This window comes from Panthera pardus, unplaced genomic scaffold (genome assembly GCF_024362965.1).
Source record: "Panthera pardus isolate Hobbes unplaced genomic scaffold, ASM2436296v1 HiC_scaffold_13, whole genome shotgun sequence".
Classification (NCBI taxonomy): Eukaryota; Metazoa; Chordata; class Mammalia; order Carnivora; family Felidae; genus Panthera; species Panthera pardus.
This window is the reverse complement of record NW_026526688.1, coordinates 119,127,032-119,151,484: the sequence shown is the minus strand read 5'-3', so window position 1 is coordinate 119,151,484 and position 24,453 is coordinate 119,127,032. Positions and strand designations below refer to the sequence as shown.

At 37.1% G+C, this 24,453-nt stretch overlaps 1 protein-coding gene and 1 long non-coding RNA gene across 5 annotated transcripts in view; one reads left to right on the top strand and one right to left on the bottom strand.

Annotated features, from left to right (window-relative positions):
• LOC109247519 (uncharacterized) overlaps positions 1–10,047 on the bottom strand; it is a 43,837-nt gene extending 33,790 nt beyond the window's left edge. For all 4 annotated transcript variants that reach the window (XR_002071769.2, XR_008421722.1, XR_002071767.2 and 1 more), the window contains exon 1: positions 9,797–10,047. This is a non-coding gene — a long non-coding RNA (uncharacterized LOC109247519). The remainder of the gene's footprint in view (positions 1–9,796) is intronic.
• Positions 10,048–10,204: 157 nt separating this feature from the next.
• Positions 10,205–22,656, top strand: CISD2 (CDGSH iron sulfur domain 2). The gene is made up of 3 exons (XM_019416103.2): positions 10,205–10,313; positions 20,364–20,578; positions 22,162–22,656. Exons 1-3 carry the CDS (start codon positions 10,211–10,213, stop codon positions 22,249–22,251), a joined length of 408 nt encoding a protein of 135 aa, XP_019271648.1. The 5' UTR covers positions 10,205–10,210; the 3' UTR covers positions 22,252–22,656.
• Positions 22,657–24,453: the final 1,797 nt, after the last annotated feature.

Here is a 24,453-nt window from a genome sequence, read left to right as displayed (position 1 = left end):
AGTAATGTTTGAAGAAACAAGAAATCATAAAAAAGCCGTATGAGAATATTAGGTATGGAAACAAAAGAGTTTAAAGAACATCATAAATAAATTAAAATTAAATTAAATTAAAAAAAGGAACATCATAGATGGATAAACAGGGTTGATCAGATTTTAAGTTGCTTTTGAGGTACAGAATTTTAATATTTTTATGTAGTTAAAACCTCTAGATTTTTTACCCTTGTGGTTTCCTGTGTTTTCATGTTTGAAACACCTTCATCCAGAGATTTTTTTTTAGCTTTATAATTGCAATATTTTAAATTATAAAATAGTATTTGTATATGGTAAGAAATTCAAACAAAATAGAAGGAAAGTAGAGAGTAAAAGACCTCATTAACTCTCCTCCATTATCCTTTCCATAGAGGTAATCATTTTTCTATGTATCTTTTCAGAAATTCTTTCTCTATGTATAATCAAATATGTATACATACATGGTTTAAAAAATTTATAGCAGCTTGCTTTTTCATTTCCCAATATGGATTGACTCCAGAGACTGAGGTTTTAAATGACAGTAGAATTTCATTTAGGAGGCATGATTACAGAGATAATAAAACGATCACTGGGTGGTCAGTGGTTGGGGGACAGTAGGGATGAACAGGTGGAGAAACACAGGGCATTTTTAGGGCAGTGAAACTATTCTGTATACTATAATGCTGGATACATGACATTATGCATTTGTCAAAACCTACAGAACTGTACAAAACAGAGTGAACCTTAATGCAAACTATGGACTTTAGTTAATATTAATGTATCAATATTGGTTTATCAATGGTAACAAATAAATATACCACACTAATACAAGATGTTAACAATAGGAGAAACTGAGTGTGTGTGTGTGTGAGATGTGGGAATTCTGTATCTTCTGTCCAGTTTTTCTGTAAACTTAGAACTGCTCCAAAAACAATCTATTAAAAAAACCTCATTTAGAAAAACTATTTTGTAAACTATTTTTGTAAAGCTTTGTATAGGGTACTTTAGAGATGGAGGCTAGAGGTCAAATATCAGGCAGGTTGTTGCTATGGTCCAAGCTTAAAATGATTAGTACTAAGGTAGCAAATGAAATTAGTTTGAAAAGATTTGCTAATATTTAAGAAAACTGCATCTGAGAAGTCTTTTTTTTTTAAAGTAATTTTTTGAGAAAGTGTGTGCACATGCATGAGTGGGGGAGGGGCAGAGGGTGAGCGAGCGAGCGAGTAAGAGAATCTTAAGCAGGCTCCACACCCAGTGTGGAGCTCAACGTGGGGCTTGATCTCATGACCATGAGATCATAGCCTGAGCCTAAATTAAGCATTGGATGCTTAACCAACTGAGCCACCCAGGTGCCCCTGCATTCTTAGAAATTTTAAGTAGAATTTAAAGTTTGTGATTTAAAGAGGTAATCTGTCAAAAATATTATGTTAATCAGGAACAGCAAAAAAACCCCACCAATATAGGCAAGAATTATGAGAACAAAAAAATATGGCTGAAAAGATGTGAATAGCCATGACTGACATGTTGACTATTTTTTACCTTAACACGACATGGAGGAATAAGGAAGTTATTCATCCATTACACTTGGTGTTACTCATGTTCTTAAATTGTTCATTTCCATATTTTTATAACTTACCTTTAATTTCTTTAACAAATCAGTCATTAACAAGACATTATTGGATGCTTTCAATCTAAATAGCACTATTTCATACAAAATGCAGCTATCAAATTTATTCTATGCACAACACAAAGCATTAGATTCCTGCTTTCTTTAATGCCTAATTCATCACACTTGGGAGTAGGCCAGTTCCATAAATTTCTGAGTTAAATAAGAATCTGTTCTAATATTTTGAATGATTACATATGAAGATTATAGTAAGTATGGCATTTCTAAGGCAAAAAGGTAGCTTCCAAAAAAGAAAAGGAAATTTCAAAGATCTACAGAAGCTTTTTGTTATGTATGTATGCACGTATCTATGTACGTATTTACTTCTTAACTGTAATATTTTTCTAGTCAATGACTGCAAAAGTGGCATCTCAATATAGATGGTCCCTTGTGATGGTTTGACTCATGATTTTTCAACTGCATGATGGTGAGAAAGCAATATGCATTCAGTAGAAACTGTACTTCAAATTTTGAATTAGGGTTTTCTTTTGGGCTAGTGATATACAGTATGATACTCTCTAGTGATCCTGGGCAGTGGCAGCAGTCACAGCTCCCAGCCAGCCATGAAATCACCAGCATAAACAACCAATACATTTACAACCATTCCGTAACAATACAACTCTTCTGGTTTTCACTTTCAATACAGTATTCAATACATTAGGTGAGATATTATACACTAGGTTTTGTGTAAGATGATCTTGCCCAACTATAGGCTAATGTAAGTATTCTAAGCATGTTTAAGGTAGGCTAGACTAAGCTATGATGTTCGTTATATTAGCTTTATTAAAGGTGTTTTTGACTTAATATATTTTCAACTTATGATGGGTTTATTGAGGCATAACCTCATTGTAAACTGAGGAAGAACTGTATACACTCATAGAATTATGGGGTAGAGGGGCTGTTTCAAAGCTCACTCTATTCCACTACATGTCTCTAGAAATTTCCTACTAGGCAATTCTATATACTGCTTGTTTTTAGTACCAGAAGTATTACGGAAAATGATTTTAAAATAGCTTTACCATATGTTATTAATTCACCAATACCAGTTTTGTTTCTCCAATTTTGCTTTTATTTCCAGTTTGCTGCATTTCCTCTTAAAGCTGTGGGTAAGGCAAGGCAGTTAAAATATGGTTCCTCATAAAGAAAGGGGAAGTATAATGTGAGAACACCAAACACCAAAATCAAAATACTCTTTTTAGTAAATTTGTTTATCCCCTTAAAAATGTTTTAATAAATAAGTTGATAGGTTTAATAAAAGTTCTTTTTAAACATCTGCTTAGTTTCTCATGTAATGATCATTCATTCAACCCCAATCTATAGCCCAGGAGGGTAAGCCTGCAAATAACTTTCAGACATACAGGCATACCTAAGAGATATTTTGGGTTCAGCTCCAGACCACCACAATAAAGCAAGTATCTCAATAAAGTGAGTCAAATAAATTTTTTGGCTTCCCAGTGCATGTAAGTTATTTTATACTATACTGTAACCTATTAAATGTACAACAGCATTATGTCTAAAAAACCCAATGTACAAACCTTAATTAAAATCCTTTATTACTTGGGAATGCAAGCTGGTGCAGCCACTCTGGAAAGCAGTATGGAGGTTCCTCAAAAAACTAAAAATAGAATTACCCTACGACCCAGCAATTGCACTACTAGGCATTTATCCAAGGGATATAGGTGTGCTGTTTCGAAGGGACACATGCACCCCCATGTTTATAGCAGCACTATCAACAATAGCCAAAGTATGGAAAGAGCCCAAATGTCCACTGATGGATGAATGGATAAAGCAAATGTGGCATATATATACAATGCAGTATTACTCGGCAATCAAAAAGAATGAAATCTTGCCATTTGCAACTACGTGGATGGAACTAGACGGTATTATGCTAAGTGAAATTAGTCAGAGAAAGACAAAAATCATATGACTTCACTCATATGAGGACTTTAAGATACGAAACAGATGAGCATAAGGGAAGGGAAACAAAAATAATAAAAATAGGGAGGGGGCCAAAACAGAAGAGACTCACAAATACCGAGAACAAACTGAGAGTTACGGGAGGGGTTGTGGGAGAAGGGATGGGCTAAATGGGTAAGGGACACTAAAGAATTTACTCCTGAAATCACTGTTGCACTATATGCTAACTAATTTGGATGTAAATTTAAAAAAATAAAAAATAAAACAAGTTAAAATAAAAAAAATCCTTTATTACTAAAAATGCTAACCATCATTTGAGCTTTCAGTGAGTCACAGATCACCAAAACAAATAATGAAAAAGTGTGAAATATTGTGAGAATTACCAAAGTGTGACACAAAGACACAAAGAGAGCAAAAGCTGTTGGAAAATGGTGCCAACAGACTTGCTCTGCACAGGGTTGCCACAAACCTTCAGTTTGTAAAAAATGCATTATCTGCGAAGCACAATAAACAAAGCTATGCCTGTGTTAGGTGTTCCATTAATTTCATCTTACTGTTTCAATTCATCAGTCCGCAACTCCTTTACCTCTTTTTTAGTATGGGTTTCATATTTCCTTAATCACATGCCCTACTTTTTCTTGGTTTAATCCTAACTTAGGTTGTACACATTCTCCATTAGCTTCTTAAGATGTACAAAATGTGTATTTTCTGAGACCTTTTAGGTTTGAAAATAACTTTATTCTAGCCCCATAATTAAGTTACAGGTTGGCTTATTCAGAATTCTAAATTACAATTAATTTTTCATCAGAATTTTCAAGCACTGCTCTATTATCCTTTTGTTTGCAGAGTTGCTACTCAGAAGTGCAGCACATTAACCTTTGTGTACATCACATGAAACCTGTTTTTTTTCTCTCCATAAACTTGTACAATCTACTCTTTGTTTCTGAAGAAGTCCAGAAATCTGTGTGGGGTCCCCTTAAGCATTTTATATTTACAGCAATCTTAATAAGATACCCAAGAGCCACATGTGATTAGCACTGACACACTGCACTATCAAACTGACCATGCAGCCCTACAGCAACCACTGTGAAAAACAAAACAAAATACAGCTATAATAAAAAGATGTGCTAATAGTGATATAAATAATTATGACAATGATAAAAGATTAACACAACTGTGCATGTATATATGCCAGGTGAGTTTAGTTGCTTTATATGTTTTAATCCACTAAATTTCTACATACAGTACAACCTTAAGAGGTAGGTTCTATCTATCTATCTATCTATCTATCTATCTATCTATCTATCTATCTAGGTTCTATCTATCCATCCATCCATCCATCCATCCATCCATCTATATTTCTTAAACTAGCTTAAAGAAATTTTTTTTAATGTTTACTTATTTTTGAGAAAGAGACACAGAGACAAGAGTGTGAGCAGGGGAGGGGCAGAGAGAAAGAGAGACAGAATCTGAAGCAGGCTCCAGGCTCTGAGCGGTCAGCACAGAGACCGACGTGGGGCTCGAACTCACGAACCACGAGATCATGACCTGAGCCAAAGTCGGACACTTAATTGACTGGGCCGCCCAGGCACCCCAATACTATCTACATTTTGAAAGGTTACATAATTTACCTTGGCAGAGCCAGAATTCTAGTCCAAACAGTCCAGTTCCAGAGTCAGTGGTCTTAACTGTTACGATATACTACCTTCCAGTAGTAAGGGGCAGAGGGTTTTTTTTTTTTGTTTTGTTTTTAAACGTTTATTTATTTTTGAGACAATGCAAGAGACAGAGTGCAAGCAGCAGAGGGGCAGACAGAGGGAGACACAGAATCCGAAGCGGGCTCCAGGCTCTGAGCTGTCGTGTTGAACTCACGAACTGTAAGATCATGACCTGGGCTGAAGTCGGACGCTTAACTGACTGAGCCACTCAGGCACCCCTAATGGCAGAGGTTTTTTTGTTGTTTGTTATATTGCTTTTATTTTTTTTTCAAGTTTATTTATTTTGAGAGAGAGAGAGGAGAGAGAGGGAAAGAGAATCTCAAGCAGGGGATTTGACGTGGGGCTTGATCTCATGAAAAGTGAGATCAATAACCTGAGTGAAACCATGAGTTGGATGCTTAATGGACTGAGCCACCCAGGCACTCCTTAAATTTATTATTATTATTGTTATTATTATTATTATTATTATTATTATTATTATTTTAGAGAGGGAGCGAGAATGCAAGCAGGGAGAGAGAGTCAGAAAGAGAGAGAATCCCAAATAGGCTCCACATTCAGCACAGAGCCCGATGCAGGGCTCGATTCCACTACCCTGGGATCATGACCTGAGCCGAAATCAAGAGTGACTCTCAACTGACTGGGCCAACCCAGGGCGTGCTGTTATATTGCTTTTAAATATATTTTCTTGACAAAATAAAAAGTTGGGGAACCTACATTTTCGCAATTATAAAACTTAATAGTTGGTGAAATCTAAAGGCCTGAAGATCATCAGGTTCTGTGGCCAGTAGAGATCAAGAAAAATGAAAATCTGAGGAAATAACTGATGAAGCAAAATCTTGGAGGATGAGCTCCAGAACACAGGGTGCAGAAGACTAGGCGAGAAGGACTGACGCTAGTTATAGGAGGAATTATATAGCTATCTTCAGAGGTGCTGGTGAGGAGAGCTTATCTGTTAACTAGAATTCAAGGTCATCGAAGCTCAAAATAAGTCTGGTAGTAACAATTAGAAAGCTTAATAAATAAATAATGTAAAATAGTGAAGATTTGGAGGAATGGAAAAAGTAAATAAATCCAGGAATGGACTAACAGACTAGAATAACAGAGATGGTTTCAACACTAAATATCTTTAAGTCAAAGAATAAGTTTCATAGGAGTAAGGGAGTAGAAGATGTATAAACAAATATACAAGGTTGTGGTCAGAAGGTAGTATTTCTGAATTTAAGATCTCAAAGCCAGAGTAAAGACTCATTCATTGATGATGATACTAACCATTCATTATACACACAAAACAATTATACCTAGTCATAACAACCATTAATAAATATCTTATTACAGGGGTGCATGGGTGGCTCTGTTGGTTAAGCATTTGACTCTTGGTTTTGACTCAGGTCATAATCTCATGGTTCATCATGGTTCACAACCCTACATCAGGTTCTGTGTTGGCAGTGTGGAGCCTGCTTGGGATTCTCTCTTTCCCTCTCTCTCTGCCCCTCCCCAACTTGTGTACATACACACTCTCTCTTTCTCAAAATATTTCTCAAAATAAACTTAAAATATAAATGAAACAAGATTTAAATTTTATTTTTCAAGATTTAGATGTATTTTTTAAAAAACGTTTATGTTTGAGAGAGAGAGAGCACATGCATAGGAGTTGGGGAGGGGAAGAGAGAGAGAGAGGGACACACAGAATCTGAAGCAGACTGCAGGCTCTGAGCTGTCAGCATAGAGCCCAATGTAGGGCTTGAACTCACAAACTGCAAGATCATGACCTGAGCCAAAATTGGATGCTCAACTGACTGAGCCACCCAAGTGTCCCTAAATTTATTTGGTTTTTTTAATGTTTATTTATTTATTTTGAGACAGCGAGAGAGAGCGTGCACACGTGCCAACTGGCGACAGAGAATCCCAAGCAGGTCTGAACTGTGGGGCCGGATCCCATCAACTGTGATCATGACCCGAGCCAAAATTAAGAGTCAGACATTTAACCTTCTGTGCCACCCAGGAGTCCCATAAGATTAAAATTTTGTTTTTTTTGTTTTGTTTTGTTTTTTAAATTTTTTTTTCAACGTTTTTTATTTATTTTTGGGACAGAGAGAGACAGAGCATGAACGGGGGAGGGGCAGAGAGAGAGGGAGACACAGAATCGGAAACAGGCTCCAGGCTCCGAGCCATCAGCCCAGAGCATGACGCGGGGCTCGAACTCACGGACCGCGAGATCGTGACCTGGCCGAAGTCGGACGCTTAACCGACTGCGCCACCCAGGCGCCCCTAAAATTTTGTTTTTTAATGGTTATTTATTTTTGAGAGAGAGAAAGAGAGAGACAGAGCGTGAGAGGTAGAGGGGCAGAGAGAGAAGGAGTCACAGAATCCGAAGCAGGCTCCAGGCTCTGAGATTTCAGCACAGAGCCCGACGTGGGGCTTGAACTCACAGACTGTGAGATCATGACCTGAGCTGAAGTCAGACGCTTAACCGACTGAGCCACCCAGGTGCCCCAAGATTTAAATTTTAAGGTAAAAAGAATCTAAGAAACTATTCCCTATAATACACAGTAAGAATTTTTATTGATTCGGTTAGGAACTATCTCCTTTTATACATGAATGTAGTTCATGTAATGCATCTTCTCTAAATTTTAAGATGAAAGAAAGAAAGGAAGAAGAAAGAAAAAAGAGGAAGGAAGGAAGGAAGGAGGAAGGAAAAAGGAAGGAAGAAGAAAGGAAGATCAATGGATGAGAGACTTCTACTTACTGTATTTCTTCTACTTGGAAATAGCAAATCAGCTATCTACATCAACTGCTCAGGGAACCCAGTCACAGAAGAACTACATACTGTATAATTCCTTTTATATGAAGTTAAAGAACATTCAAAGCAAGGCAGAATAGCGGTGGTGGCAGCAGCGGCGGCGGTGGTGGTGGTACGGGGACCAACCATGGTTGGAAGGACCAAAAGAAGCTCTATTGCTTAGGTGTTGGATACATTATTCTCTCTATATTTATCTGTGCAGTGGTCACACCAAATTGTACCTTCGGCACCTCAGCATTTTACTATGCTGTATGTCTTAAATGAAGTATTTATTTTTTAATTCCTTTAAAGAAAAACTTCAGAAGCCTAAAGAATCTCACTCAACATAGCTTGTTTTGCCCTTGTCAAGACCACAGAGCCTTTAATTGAGAAAATTTAGTGGCTGTCTCCAAGCCTTTCCTCCCTTTATTTCCCTCACTCCCAACACACTCCTACCGCAATCATCTCCCCAAGGGTATTTCTACATATGACCAGCAGAGATTATTAAAGATAACCCCTAACAGAACAGTCCAGAAGACAAGGATGTTTGAGAATATTAAATTCAGAATAAACAAACTTCAGGGTCCTTCTTTCACTAAACCAAAAGTAAGTTCCCAAAAAGAATGGAAAGGAAATACTAATGTAAACAACCTTTCGATCATCACTTTGTATATAACGTTCTATATTGCTCTAGCTCATGAACCTGTATCTAAGCATTTTCATAGAATTTCCAATGTAATTGGATTTTGAACAAGGTAAAACAATAGGAAATTGGTTTATCTAGATCTGAATTCAACTAACTCTCATACGGTTATTTATTTTTTTAGTGAAAACCATCACAGATATTAAAAATCAAAGAGTCTAGAGAACGAAAAGTTACTTTAAAAAATGTCTTCCTTTCCTCGCTTTAAAATGAAAATAACAAGGGAAAAAATAAAGAATAAAACGTATTTATTACAACTAGCTGTTAACATTAAGTCACACAAAACGAAATACCGGACCATGATCAGTTCGTTGGTATTATGTTAATAGTCAGGTGGAGCTCAGAACTGTAAGGAGGCACCTTATTAAGATATCACACCACATACACAACACGCAGTCACCAAGGGCATTACTAGGGATATTTCACTTTGGTAAAAATAGGAAACAAAGTCATGTCAAGGCAGGTGTTGCAAGGAAGTGAAGCGGTCTCCTTCCACTCTTCAGTTTTTAAAAAGATATTAATAAAAATAAAATCTAAAGATCTTCACGGATACTTTAGCTTATAGTAGAAATCCTGCACCATAAAAGTCGCTTTAAAGGTTTATATTCCTTTACACTTTCCTAGTTTTAGTTAACCGAAAAAAGAACTGATCATCTGCAGAAGGAACTGAAAGTATCGAAAGAAGGAATATCACGGGTCTTATCTAAGCTGCAAAAAAAAACACAAAAAAAACAAAAAACCCTCAGAGTTGCACAAAACTGCCGAGTGGCAAAGCTTAATTTAAGCAGTTCGTAGCTCAGGTATTTTAACTTAAAAAAAAAAAAAACAAAAAAAAAAACCTGGCTTGCAGGGGCGAGGGAACGGAGTTGGGCACCGCAGGGTAGACGGGGAGGGTGCTCTTAGATGAGTATGCAAGGCTAGGGCCAAGGTACCCAACCAGTTCCAGGAAGAAGGGGTCGGGACGAGAGCGGCCGAAGTAAAAAGCGACGAGAGGAGCAACTCACTTTTGAAAGGCACTTTCCGGTTACAAAGCACTCTCACATGCTTTACCTCATCGCACACAGTATCCTTTCTCCTGGCCTCCACCGTCTACAGATATGAAGGGCCCAGCGTGTACGCAGGCCCTCTTCAAAACCGTGTTACCACGGAGGGCGGCCCTACTCATCCATTCCCGCGGCTCCGCACCTCGCGGCCGCGCGCGCCCCCTCGGCGTCCGCGGGGCGCGCACGTCATTCGCCCGCTGCCAATCGGCGCCCAGCAGGTCACCTCTCCCCCGGGGGCCCCCAGCGCCGCCCCCTCCTGCAGGCCGCGGGACCCAGGCCGCAACGCCCGCCGGCCGCTTCTCCTCTCGGCGCAGGCGCGGCAGCTTGGCCGGAGAGCGGCGCGGTCTCAGAGGGGAGTGGACGCTGCTCGCGAGGATGGTGCTGGAGAGCGTGGCCCGTATCGTGAAGGTGCAGCTCCCCGCCTATCTAAAGCGGCTCCCTGTCCCCGAGAGCATTACCGGGTTCGCCCGTCTCACAGGTAACCCTCGCCTTCCGTCAGTCCCTGTCCTTGCAAGTTTCTCAAGGTGGGAGTCGGGGGTGGTCTAAACATCCTCGGGCTAAGGGACGGGGCGGGGCTTGGCGAGTGGCACGTTACCCCGTGACCCTGCGCGCAGAGGGCGGGGGCGAGCGCTGGCGCAGCCGCCGTGGAGCGCGAGTGATTCCTCCTGTGGGTTCTTGGGGGCTTCCGTCCTTCCGTCCTTGTCCTGGTGGCTCTGCCGTGTTCTTCTGTGACGGGGGACCAGGGTTTTGCAGAGGAGGTGCTGAATTTGTGGCGGGCCCATATTTTTCATCTCCATCGGGTCACTGCAGTGTGCTTTTTATTTTAAAGTCATAGCTATCTAAGGTGCTGTGAATTAGGCATTTCCAGCTCTCGGCGCTGTTTTACTCACAGGTTGTGTGTGCGTGGGAGAGAAACAGGCACGCAATATGTGTATGGCAGTTTTATTTGGTAACAAAATTGGAGAGTAGCCTCCATTCCCATAGGGAAGACTTGAACTACCCCGGGGCATTTTAGGCCAACTCCGTTACTATGGGCCTGGAGGCAACTTGAGGAAAGATCAGTTAGCCAAAAGGTGTTCAAAGGCTAGTATGATGGACCAGATTTTAGAAAGTGAAATTTAATGAATATATATAACTTTCTGTACTTAGATCCTTCCTCTACAAGAAAAGAACCCACAATTCAGGATTTCACATCAAAAGGACGAAAATTTCTAGAATGCAGTCAACACTTGGGAGACATTGTTGGGAGTGTTACGTTGTAAGTGGAATATTTGTAAACCAGACTGAGACTGATCAGGGTGGTGAGAGAAAAAAACAAAAACCATATTGATTCGGCAAACTTTGAACTCATACGTCTCAGTGTCAGGGAATGAAACATGATTCATGAAGACAATTTTGAGATAGAGTTGTTTAGCCTGGAGCAGTCTGGAGTTTTATGGTAGCTGAAGGTTTACTGGTGGAAGAATAACATTTATTCTGTGTAGACCAAAAGACAGAACTAGGACCAAATCAGTGAAGATTATTGGGAGATGAATTTAACCTCCTAATACAGGGAAGGTGTTTGTTTGGTTGTTTTTTAAGAGAATACTATCCCTAAAAAAGGATAGTATTTAAAAAATGAGGTAGTCCAGTAATAGATTTAGATGGGGTGAACTGGGTGACATTCCAACGGTTTGATCGGAAGCATGTATTTTTTTTTTTTTTTTTAGGTTTATTTCAAGGGGGAGAGGGAAGGGGAAAGAGAACCAGAAGCAGGATCCACACTGACCTTAGCCAGATGTGGGGCTTGAACTCACAAACTGTGAGATCATGACCTGAGCCAAAGTCGGATGCTTAACTACTTAACCAACTGAGGCACCCAGGTGCCCCTGAAAGCATGTAATTAAATAGAAAGTATAGTAACCGAATAATTAACGGTTATTAAGAAGAAATATCTAAACATCCAAAGCCGCATAAAAATAACATAAAGTGAAAAAAATGTGTCAAATCAAGTATTTATAAACATCAAAGTCTTCTTTTGATCCTATTCTGATGGATTTTCATCAGTTGTATACAATTTTGGCTTTTTTAAACCCTGTATCATTGCTTTTACTTTAGAACTTTATATATTTTAACGTGTTCATCTTCTTTCTAACAACTGTATAGTTTTCTTTTAGAGTAACATGGTAGGCTTAACCATTCCCCTGCAGTTGGAAATTTGGAATGTTTGCGTGTATATATATATTATTTGTAATATTCAGTGGTTAAGTAGCCCTATACCAATTGTTAGTTTTTCTCCTTTTATTATACCCTTGAATGTATGCACCAAAGTGGTAATAAAGAATATGATCATTTTGTGACATTTGGTTTTATATTAGTTTCAATTTTTTGTGAATAGAATATAGTTGGAGCAGATAGAAAGTATGATGTTTTATTTAGTGGCTAGATTTTAGAAGTTTTCTTTGTTTTTATTTTTGCCTTAAAGATTTCCGCTGTCAACAAATATTTAATTTCTATTAAAGGCATTAAGGAAACTCAAAAACCTTTTCCCCCTTAAATCAATAATACATAGTAACTTCTTCAAAGCTGTTAAATATTTAAAGTGAGGACTGATTCTCAGAAATAGTGATAACTCTGATAAGTATCTTAAAAACATATATTTAAGTTCCATTACAATGTGTCTACACTTTAGTTCTCATTGTATTGTTTATTAGGAAACATTAACATGTTTGTAATAATTGCTCTATGAAAAATTGAGATAGTCTGTTTCATACTGGACGGTGACAATATAATAGTTGCAGAATCTGTTTTGGAGCACTATGGAAGAAAATTTCCAATGACCAATTTCCACTCTTTGTCTCCCCTTCAGAGTAGATTTTAGTAGCTAATTACATCTGTCTTGATTGAGCTACTTACAGAATCCATACTTAGACTTCTGTTGAGTCAAAAACCTGAAAGATAACTTTTCAGCAATTGTTAAAATGTCTAGGAGACCAGGGGTGCCTTGGTGGCTTAGTCAATTGAGTGTTGGACTTCGGCTCAGGTCATAAGCTCATGATTGGTGGGTTCGAGCCCTACATCGGGCTCTGTGCTGACAGCTCTGAGCCTGGAGCCTGCTTGGGATTCTGTGTCTCCCTCTCTCTCTCTGACCCTCCCCCACTCACACTCTGTCTCTCTCAAAAATAAATAAACATTAAAATTTTTTTTAAAAAATGTCTAGGAGACCAAAAGTGTTTGCATTTTCTATCTGTGAAAACTAGAGCAAACAAAGTTACAGTTTATATTATTTTTGCCTGTTTTTTCTTCCCTATTTAGATCTAGTGGTTTTTTAAAGCAATAGACTGTCTCATGATGACTCTGCATTCTTAGTAAACACTTGGAGATCCTTAATCACCATACACTATTTACAGACAGTCCTTATCTATCAGAAACAACTTATCTATTTTTATTTAGGTCACATTTTTAACAGTGAGGCTTTTAAAGTAAGTTTGTATATTGCTTGGAAGTATAGTCTATTCCAATACTTTGACCTTTAAAAAAAACTTTCCCTGTTGTGTAAACTTTTAAAGCATGACAACAACAATAAAATCTTCCTATTCGAAAGTCAGAAACAGTTTGCTTCTGGATTTAAAAGCTTGCTATGAAACTTTGAACATATAGCTTTGCCCTTCTTGACCCTGTTTGGTTCTTTGAAAAATAATGGTTTTGCTCCTAAAGACAAGGCAGTGACTCCCAAGACCATCATAATATTCTTTCCAGAGTAACACAAACATGTCAGAGCTGACAGCATCAAAAGCATTAGCTCTGTTTATCCAGAAAGGGCCACTTTTGAACAAAGAATTTACAAGTGGAACAGAGTTGAAAACCTATATCCACAAGAACACTTCTACAAGCATGTTTTATAGTAGCCTTATTTATAATAGTTCCAAACTGGAAGCAACCCGAATATCTGACAACAAGAGAGTGGATAAACAAATTATAGTATACTCAAAGTGGAATACTGGTTAGCAATAAAAAGGAATGAATTACTGTTCCACTGGATGAATCTCAAAAACTTTATGTTGAGTGAAAAAGCTTTAGTGATAGACATCAGTGGTGGAAGGATAGACTTCTAAGGGCAGAAGAATACTTTCTTGGGTGATGGAGGATTTTGCATGTTTTTACATATTTTCAGTAGAGGCTGCTGGGGTATGTTTGTCACAACTGAAGAGCTAAACACCTGAGATCTGTTTATTTTCTTGTATGTAAAATGTATCTCTTTTTTTTTTTTTTAAAGAAATGAACAAAAGGTGAGGTTTCTCAGTAGGAATGTATAAGAAATAAGTTCAAACTAGAAAGTTGCATTTATTAATAATAACGTAAATAATAAAAGTTATTTCTAAAAGATTAAAGAATTTTATTTTAGGAAACTGTTTTTGAGAATTTGGGAAGATATTTACATAGTTACTATAAGTTACAAAAGTTTTTTCCCCTCTTCCTAGTTAGACCAACTATATTTAAAAGTTAGTGTAATTAAAGATTTAAAGATTATACTAGGCTTTGTGGGGAACAATTTCAGCCTCATTAAAACATTTTCTGCCATCTAACTACCTTGCAGTGTAAATTTTCTCAGGTCATCAGGTATTTATTGAGGACTTGGTCCAGGAAATGTTCTGGACACTGAGACACTGTTCTATTCATAATAATGAATGGAAAAAAGATTTTTAAATTGATCATTAATTTCATTCTATTGGATTTTGGTCCTGAACAGTCTGTATTAGGTTTTGAGTGGTAATAGTAAAACCATCCATTGAAAAGATTTTACTTTTCTCTTTTTACAGTCCAGAAATAGAAATCGTTTCTGTGTCTTAACCTATAAACGGTACACAAGAAAATCTGTTATTAAAGTATCAGCAGCCAAGTTGCCAATATTATTTTTATAATATCATTATATGCCACATTTTGAGAAGGGAAAAAAGTCTGTCCTAGTTTCTTAGAATATAGTTCCTCATCGAGAGCCATGTGTATCTATATTGTACTTTTACAAATGTTTTTATCATAGTATTTGATTATATATCTTGGTCAGGAATAGGGTGTAATAGGGTTTATTTTCAGAGAGAGTGTATGCAAGTGGGGGAGGGGCACAGAGAGGGAGAGAGAGAATCTTAAGCAGGCTCAGTTCCCAGCGCGGAGCCCTACATGGGTTTCAGTCTCATGACAGCAAGATCATGACCTGAGCCGAAATCAACAGTCTGATGCTTAACCAGCTGAGCCACCCAGGAGCCCCTGTAGCCTGTCTTGAATCTGCCCTGTCTTAAGCCACATTCTTTTTCTCTAAGGAGATACTATACCTTCTTTTAACAGCATTTAAACTTAAAAAAAATTTATGTTAAAATTGCTTGCTACTCAGGTTGCTTTGAAATGTTCTTTTCTGTGTATGTTTTGTTTGTCTGATGGTACTGGTTCTTTTACTCTACCTTCTTAGTCTATTTGTTGTTTATCTTAATAGTGGGAAATAGAATATTGCAAAATGCATATTAGAATCCTGCTTGGTATTTTAGTATTAGTGTGGTTTTTTTAAAATGTTTTATTAATTATTTTTGAGAGAGAGACAGAGACAGAACATGAGTGGGCAAGGGACAGAGAGAGAATGAGGCACAGAATCTGAAGCAGGCTCTAGGCTCTGAGCGATCAGTACAGAGCCTGACGTGGGGCTTGAACTCACAGATGGCGAGATCATGAACTGAGCCAAAGTCAGATACTTAACCGACTCAGCCACCCGGGCACCCCTAATTTTTGTTTTTAACTTAGAAACAGGTGATTTAAAAAAATTGGAAATAGGAGAAATTCACTGGTAGAGGAAGAAAATCTTTCTGAAGTGAAAAATTTGAAGTAAAGGAAAAAATTTAAGGAAATTCAAGCCTTTTACATTCAAATGAATAATCAAAATGTTGCCTAACTGGGTATGTTTTTAGTGGATTGAATGTTGAGGTCAGCCATCTCCTTGATTTAATTACAGCCAAAAATACTTACCCCATCCCATAACCCCTGATCTTCTCTCACACTGTTATCTTCTACTCCTGGCTTGTCTACTTTTTTTATTAAAAAACTTTTTTTTAATTTTTTTTTTTTTTTTTTTTTTTTTTTTTGAGAGAGAGCACAAGCAGGGGAGGGGCAGAGAGAGAGGGAGACACAGAATCTGAAGCAGGCTCCAGGCTCTGAGCTGTCAGCACAGAGCCCGACGTGGGGCTCGAACACATGAACCGTGAGATTGTGACCTGAGCCAAAGTCTGACACTTAACAGACTGAGCCACCCAGGTGCTCCCTAGCTTGTCTACTTGATAATTTTTCATATATGTACCTCCTTACCCTAAATGAAACAAAGCTATCCCTTAGTAAACCACTTCCCTTGTAGGTCTCTCAGTGATATCTTTTCTTTATCTTTCTTGTCTTTCTGGCAGAGCAGAGAGAGTTGGCATCTTTTTTTTTTTTTTTTTTTAATGTTTGTTTATTTTTTTTTATTTTTTTTTTTAATTTTTTTTTTCCAACGTTTTTTATTTATTTTTGGGACAGAGAGAGACAGAGCATGAACGGGGGAGGGTCAGAGAGAGAGGGAGACACAGAATCGGAAACAGGCTCCAGGCTCCGAGCCATCAGCCCAGAGCCTGACGCGGGGCTCGAACTCACGGACCGCGAGATCGTGACCTGGCTGAAGTCGGACGCTTAACCGACTGCGCCACCCAGGCGCCCCAATGTTTGTTTATTTTTGAGAGAGCAAGAGAGAGAGGTAGGGGTAGAGAGAGGGAGACAGAATCCCAGGCAGGCTCTGTGCTGTCAGTGCAGAGCATGACATGGGGCTCAATCCCACAAACTGTGAGATCATGACCTGAGCTGAAATCAAGAGTTGGATGCTTAATCAACTGAGCCACCCAGGTGCCCCGAGAGATGGCATCTTTTAGGCTCTGAAGAGCAACTTCCACATTAGACTATTTCACTGTTTCAAAGAAAGCTATGACTTATGCAATCCTTCAGTATTCCTAATTTTTTGCTTTTAACTGTTGACCTTTAGTCTCTCCCTTATATTCTTTAAGGAATATTTTCCTTCATATTTTTCCCTTTCTTCTACAACACTTCACTGGTCTCTTGCTGCTTAAAACTGCCCTTGTTATGTTCTGTTTTGTTTTGTTTTTGAATTAGAGACCAGTATCTCCATTCATCCAGATAATGAAACCAGAAATCTGGGAATCATGAAGGACCCTCACCTCCTCCATTTATGCTCCATACTTGATCACTCACCTAATCCTATTGATTTTACTACTTGAGTTAATGGTTCTTAAGTTTCAAGGTATGTGAAGATTGATCACAGACCTGCTCTGTGATCCCAGTAAAAGCATCAGACTGTCTGCTCAAAAAATGCATGCACACATACACCGTTCAGGCAGTTTTGGGGGTTCCATTTGTCCTCTGCTTTAATGGCTACTGCCTTAGTTTAAACTTGCATTATTTTGGGGGGAATTATTTCAGTGGAATTCTAACAGATTGTCTTGCCTCTTGCCCTCCCACTAACATCCCCCTCTGCCCTTCCCTCTGTCTCTCCACTAGTCCATCGTCCATCTGATACCTTAATTCCATCTGATTTCATAAATGAACAGCTTTCCAGTTACATTAATAGGCAGTGATATTCTTAATATCGGTGGTTTACCTTTTATGTACAGGGTAGATTATTACCTACCTATTGATTTTTATCATCTGGCACCTGACCACTTCTACAGTCCCTCTCCTATTTCATCATATTCCAGCAATATTGTTGTGCTTACTTCCCCCAACTTTTTATGCACATTGTATCTTTGTGCCTTTGCTTATGCTGTTTCTTCTGTGTGAAAGGTAGCTCCCCCTCCCATAAGCCTATGGACTCCTATAGTCTTTTTAAAAAATTTTTTCTTTGATGTTTATTTTTGAGAGAGAGGAATGCACGCAAGTGGGAAAGGGGGGAAAGATAGAGACACAGAATCCAAAGCAGGCTCCAGGCTCTGAGCGGTCAGCATAGTGGACTCCTATAGTCTTATTCATCTTTCAGAAACCTGGTTAGGTGCCAACCTCTATGTAAAAGCCTTTGCTCATCCCTGCAGAGTTAATCATGTCTTCTGTCTTATTTATAATTGCACATACCATACAGTACTTAATTCTTTTCTTATAGATCTGTAGTCCATACTAGGTGAAAAGCTTCTTCGGGGTAGGAACTGTGTCTTGTAATTTTTGTATCTTCACCTGTCTTATCACCTGATCTGTCTATGAGGTTTATATTTCTTGAGGGTGCTTAAAGTTTTTTTCTTAAATATTTTAAACAGAATTCTTATTTGTCACCTTACACTGTTATCATTCATAGGCCTTGAATAAAGGCAAACAAGTGCATACCTAGTAGGAGTTATCTTAAATGTCAGTGTAATGGAGTACAGACTCAATTCAGTTAAAATTAATTGAAGTCTTGGTTTATATAAGTCTCTGTTAGAGGACCAGGAGTTGGGGAGGAGACAGATATTTACATAACTGTAGTTTCAGGGCAGAATGTATTAGTAGCTTTCTTTCACATAGTGTTCTGTACTTTTTCTAGTGGTTTCCAACTTCATTCACTCCTCCCAACAATCCTGTGAAATTGGAAGCTTCTTTTACATGTACTCTTGTGCCTTGAAAGTTTTTTTCTCAAGTCTTTGAGCCCCCCACCTTCTTGTCTTTAGGTCTTGACTTAAAGATCTGTTTTTCCTTCCTGACTTCCTTACGGAAAGTTGGAGTCAACCTATCCTGCTTGGTCCTTAGGATAATCTTTTTCTTTCTTTTATCATTCTGTTTGTTTCCTTCATAGCTCTTATTATAATCTAAAATTATCTTGGGGCATCTGGATGGATCAGTCAGTTAAGCATCCAGCTCTTGATTTCTGCACAGGTGATGATCTCCCAGTTGGTGATATCAAGCCCCACATTGCATCAGGCTCTGTTCTGACAGCGCGGAACCTGCTTGGGATTTTCTCTCTCTCCCTCTCTCTCTTGCACGTGTACTTGCAATAAATAAATAAACATTAAAAATTAAAATTTTTTTCTTTAATAGTTAAGTGTAAGAACAATTATATTATAGTCTTACCAAGAGAAGGACAGATGAAATTTTAAATTTGTTGGATTTTATTTATCATGATTGAGAACTAGACTGGATTTATTGTCCTGGACTAAACCTCCTTATGGAGCTGCAGTTTACCCACATGAAAATGGGAATAATAGTGGTACCCTCCAAATACAGCTGTTTTAAGCTAACACAGCTTAACAGAGTTAAATAAGATAATACAGTGGTACTCTTAGCATAGTCTATTACTAACATTAATTAGCATGCCTTGGCACATCTTTAGTTTTTCTCTCTTTCTTGACTAAGCGATTTTTACATAGTGCTGAGCAAGATATCAGGTAAGTACTCAGTGAAGATTGTCAAATGATCACATTTAAGAACAGAAAGGATTCTCTACAGAGACCCGAAGAGGGAGGGCACTAACCAACATTTGATGAGTGCATGCTGAAATGTTTATCTTGGTTTCCTTATGTGTTTGTCTTCATAGACATAGGGACCATTTTATTTATATTACTTAATATTCCCTGACCCTGCCCTCCAAGAAGGTACTGAGTGCTCCACAAGGCATTTAATGAACACTTAGGGAATAAGAGGTATCTAATAATGAGAACATTCAGTGTATGAAAATTTTAATTAGTTCTTTAAAATAGTAGCTTTTAGATAACATTTCTTTAGGAATTACTGTGTCTTACCAAAAATGTAAATTAAAGCATTGAAGACATGTTCTGTCTGAAATTCTAAATCAACGGTAAAATATTCTTGGGTATTCCGGGGTGCCTGGGTGGCTCAGTTGGTTGAGCATCCAACTTCAGTGCAAGTCATGATCTTGTGGTCCATGAGTTCAAGCCCCACATCAGGCTCTATGCTGACAGCTCAGAGCTGCTTCAGATTCTGTGTCTCCCTCTCTCTCCTCCACCTCTCACGCTTTGTCTCTCCCTCTCAAAAATAAATAAACATTAAAAAAATATTCTTGGGTATTCTGTTGTATGATTTTAGACATGGTGGAAATGTTTTCTAAACCTATAAAATACATCACACATTGAATTTTGTTTGTAATTATGATGATTGTTATTCCTGAAATAAAAATAAAGATAAGCACAAATATACTTGGTGTTCTCATTGTTAGATGCCTCTTATTCCCTAAGTGTTCATTAAATGCCTTGTGGAGCACTCAGTACTGTCTTGGAGGGCGGGGTCAGGGATAATGAAATAGGATACTTGATATAAGATACATTTCTCAAAACTTTGTGTTCCAGTTTCACAACTCTTCAGTTAGCTGACAAATCAAACATAGTGGTCTTAGATATAGGTGGCTTGACTTTGTTATTTGTTCATAGACTTATAGATAAGAAATTAATGTGAGAAGTAAAGCATAGGTAAAGAATAACTTAAGCATGACACGTGCTGTTTGAGTTCTATTACAAGAGTGCTGCAGACTGTTAAATCTGTACGTGTTTAGTTTCAGAATGGCTTCGGTTATTGCCTTTCCTTGGTGTACTTGCACTACTTGGCTACCTTGCAGTTCGTCCATTCCTCCCGAAGAAGAAACAACAGAAGGATAGCTTGATTAATCTTAAGATACAAAAGGAAAATCCCAAAGTGGTGAATGAAATAAACATTGAAGATTTGTGTCTCACTAAAGCAGCTTATTGTAGGTGTTGGCGGTCTAAGACGGTAAGATGTCCGCTTGCACGTACTCTGAAACTTTGTGCAGTTAGAATTGTTCTGCTTTTTAAATCCTTAGTTTTGAGGTTCTGTGAAATGAAAGATTTTTCCACACTATTCAGTACTGAAAATTTATATTCCTAAATTAAAGTTTGCATTTTATGGTGGATACTTACCTACATTAGAAAAGGAAGAATAGAAATCTGATGTTTTCAAAACTGATGTCTGCCACTTACAGTATGACTTCGGTTGGGCAGGTTACTGAATCTTTAATCTCCGATGTTTTAGGTTTTTGTTTTTTTGTTTTCTGATAATATATCAATATCACAGACATTTTTTAGGATTTAGTAGATGCTATATGTACGGGGCCTTATATATAGATGAGCTAATAAATGGCAGCTATAATTATGGATGATTTTTAATGTGGAAATAATAAAAACAAGTATGGAGTGATGAGTATTATAAGTAGGTGGTGAGATCTGTTTTCTTCGAGTACTTTGATCATAGGTTATTTGAAGTTTTAAGCATAGTAATGTTCATCACAACATTTATTGTAATAGCAAAGTTTTGGAAATAATCTAGGTGTCCGATAATGGGAATGTGATTAAAGAATGGTATAATACAAATTATGGGATATTAGGAAGCCATTATAAGTAATGTTTTTAAAGAATATTTTAATGACAGGAGAGCATGATGTAATTAATAAAAGCACAGTACAGTATGATCCCAGTTTTGTTTTTTAAAAAAGAAATACACATAGTAAATGCAGAGGAAAAATTATATAAAAATCTTGATTATTGTTACTTATGAGTGAATATTTTTAAATTCATTTTAAAATTTTTTCAAAAATTTTACAATATGTGTGAGTTTCATGGTAAGAAAACATGAAATAATGTATTTTGAATTTAAATTACAGTTGACCCTTGAACATGGAGGTTGGGGCACCAACCACCGGCACAGTCAAATCTGGGTATAACTTTTGGCTCCCCCCAAAACTTATTAGCTTACTGTTGGCCAGAAGCCTTAATAATGACATAAACAGTCAACATTTATCTTGCATGTTAGATATATTACATACTTTATTCTTACAATGAAGCTAGAGAAGAAATGTTAGTAAGAAAACAATAAGGAAGAGAAAATTCATTTACAGTACTATACTGTGTTTATCAAAAAAGAAAAAAATCCACAGTTAAGTAGACCCACACAGTTCTAACCTGTATTGTTCAAGGGTCAACTGTACATTCTTTTCAAATTTAAATAAGTGAAGAGGTGAGCTCTAATTTGGAGCTCCACAAAAAACAAGAGATGATTTTGATCCCCCTTTAAGCCTGTTGTATTGACTCTTGGAATAACCAATCCAAAGCTTTTTATTTAAAATATTTATCAAATAATAAATTAACTGTTTAAAGTTGTTAGATTTGCTGTGATATTGGAATGCAGTTAGGTTAGGTGTAGAATATACATTACTTAGGAAAGCTGTCTGGTGATTTGTTTTTCAAAGTAATGTGCTTTCTTTATAAGAGCATTTCACAAATATTTCTACTTATTGAATCATTTTTAAAATAATACTTGTAATTCTTTTTCCTTTCTAGTTTCCTGCCTGTGATGGTTCACATAATAAACACAATGAGTTAACAGGAGATAATGTGGGTCCGCTAATACTGAAGAAGAAAGAAGTATAATAGTAATGAATTAGGATTGAGTTCAGTTGTGTGCTGTAAAATGTCCTAATAATATTTTTTCATTCTTTGTGTATAGAAGATCTTTCAAATGGTGGTCTTAATTATTGCTATTGGTTGAGTAATTATTTCTGCCAATTTATTTTCTTGCTACACTACTGTTTATATTTGATACTTTGTATATTCAAACAATCATTTATATAGAAATTAAATTGTACAACCCTTTCATTCTTACTTCAAAGACTTAATGTTATTTTCCTAAATAAATTAACACTCTTGGTTTTAATTGAGAAAAATCTAAGTTTTTGGCAGTGTGTCCAAAGCTATTCCTTTGAATATCAATATTTTCAACAGAATCTACACTTAGAAATTTTCTCTGTGCACTATTAAATATATTGTTTTCCAGTCCTCTTCTGTGATTTTTCCTCTTTGGCCTTCCACACTCTGTTATTTTTAGGTCAGTAAGAAACATGTTGCTCTCAAGAATTACTTGAGTTTTCAAAGAGATAAATGCTTTGCTTTTATAAAGATTGTGTCTAATAAGTGTGAATATCCCAGTTTCAGAAAAGACTTGAACTGGATAAAGAAAGTTCCAAAAAGGAACAGTTATTTACATTATAAAAAATGTGTTTACTTTACAAAAGTCTTGTTTGTGTCTGTTTAGGTGTGTGTTTTGTATATGTATCTTGAACTCTTTGACTCAATGACAGGATGGGATGGGGTGGCAAGAATACTTATACTAAACTCATGAGCTGCTGCAATTTGAAGGTCAGTTAGAAATAAACATAAAGTATATCTGAATTCATAGTAAAATGATAAACACTTCAGTGTTCAAAATGGTATACATTTTTCTCTTCAAACAGTCTAAGCCAATAAAACATAAAACACAGAAAGTTTGTAAAATAAACTTACTGAAGAATCTTTAAAACTTTTGTAATTTTTCAGCCTAAGAGTCTATTTTGTTTTATTGTATATTACAGTTCTTCTATTAATAGCTATCCTTAAGTCTGTCTATTAAAGGTACAGTCCTGTCAGTTTACTGTGTCTTTTTTATATACAAAGATATGCTAATAGGTAGCACATGTATGTACGTGACATTGCACTAAGTCTGGTACCTAGGTTTGTAATTTATTACTTGTAACGTCAGTAGATTCTATTGTGTGATCTTGCCTCTGTGACCAACAGCAGGGATTTTAAAACCTTTTTTTTTTAAGTTTTATTTTTATTTATTTTGAGAGAGAGAGAGAGCGCGAACAGGAGAGGGGCGGAGAGGGAGGGAGAATTCTAAGCAGACTTCTTGGTATCAGCACATAGCCCCACGTGGGGCTCAAACCCAGCAACCGCGAGATCATGACCTGAACTGAAATCAAGAATCAGACGCTCAACTGACTGAGCCATCCTGGCTCCCCAAAAGCAGGAGTTTTAAAGTTAGGGTTAGAAATGTAGTTGTGGTTTTGAACAGTTTTACAAGGTGTGTGTCCAAAATTGTTAATCTTTCCTCATGTGTGAAGAGGGAGAAGTCTACCACTGCCATCACTATGGCTCTGGGTGTTCTTTCCTAAAACCTTCTCTTCAACATTCTTGAGGGGCTTCACTGTCAAAGTAAACAATTATTTCTCCATAGATGATCACAAGATTTTGGGAAAAATCTTCCTTACCAAAAGTTTGAATATCCATGGTCTGTGGTCGTGAAATGCTTTTCTTTAAAATAATTTACTGCAGCACAGCAACATGTATATTCTAGTGGTTCCCATACTTAAAGTTTCCTAAAAATGTGGAGACTAAAAATGAAATTATCAACTTCAAGTTTTGTCAGCTAAATGTATATAAAGAATTGAAAACTAATTATCTGATAGAAGGTAATTTTAACACCCCAAAAGTATGAGAGCTATACTCTCAGAATAGTTTGTGCTCCCCACATTTTTAAAGAGCTATGTCCAAATATTTTCCTACGTGTGCAAATTTTTCAAAAGGGGCTGAGGCTGGTAGCAAGCTGGTTTTTTAATGACTCCCTTTACATAAGCATTATTATCAGTTGCCGTCACTTCCTCTTGTAAATTTATAGAATTCCATCATGTCTGTTTTAAAAAATGATCTGATAACCAACTGCTTCTGAATTGTTACAACAGAAGATAACAGCTCTTGAAATACATACCTTGGTTTTCTAGAACTTTAAAGAAAAAACTCTCATTGTCACGTGATTGT

Bases quoted from the DNA above. Each gene is read 5' to 3' on its own strand.
- CISD2 (XM_019416103.2), top strand. From the start codon at position 10,211: ATGGTGCTGGAGAGCGTGGCCCGTATCGTGAAGGTGCAGCTCCCCGCC. The intron at 10,314-20,363 runs GTAACCCTCGCC...GTACGTGTTTAG, and splicing joins CGGGTTCGCCCGTCTCACAG to TTTCAGAATGGCTTCGGTTA. The intron at 20,579-22,161 runs GTAAGATGTCCG...TTTCCTTTCTAG, and splicing joins GGTGTTGGCGGTCTAAGACG to TTTCCTGCCTGTGATGGTTC.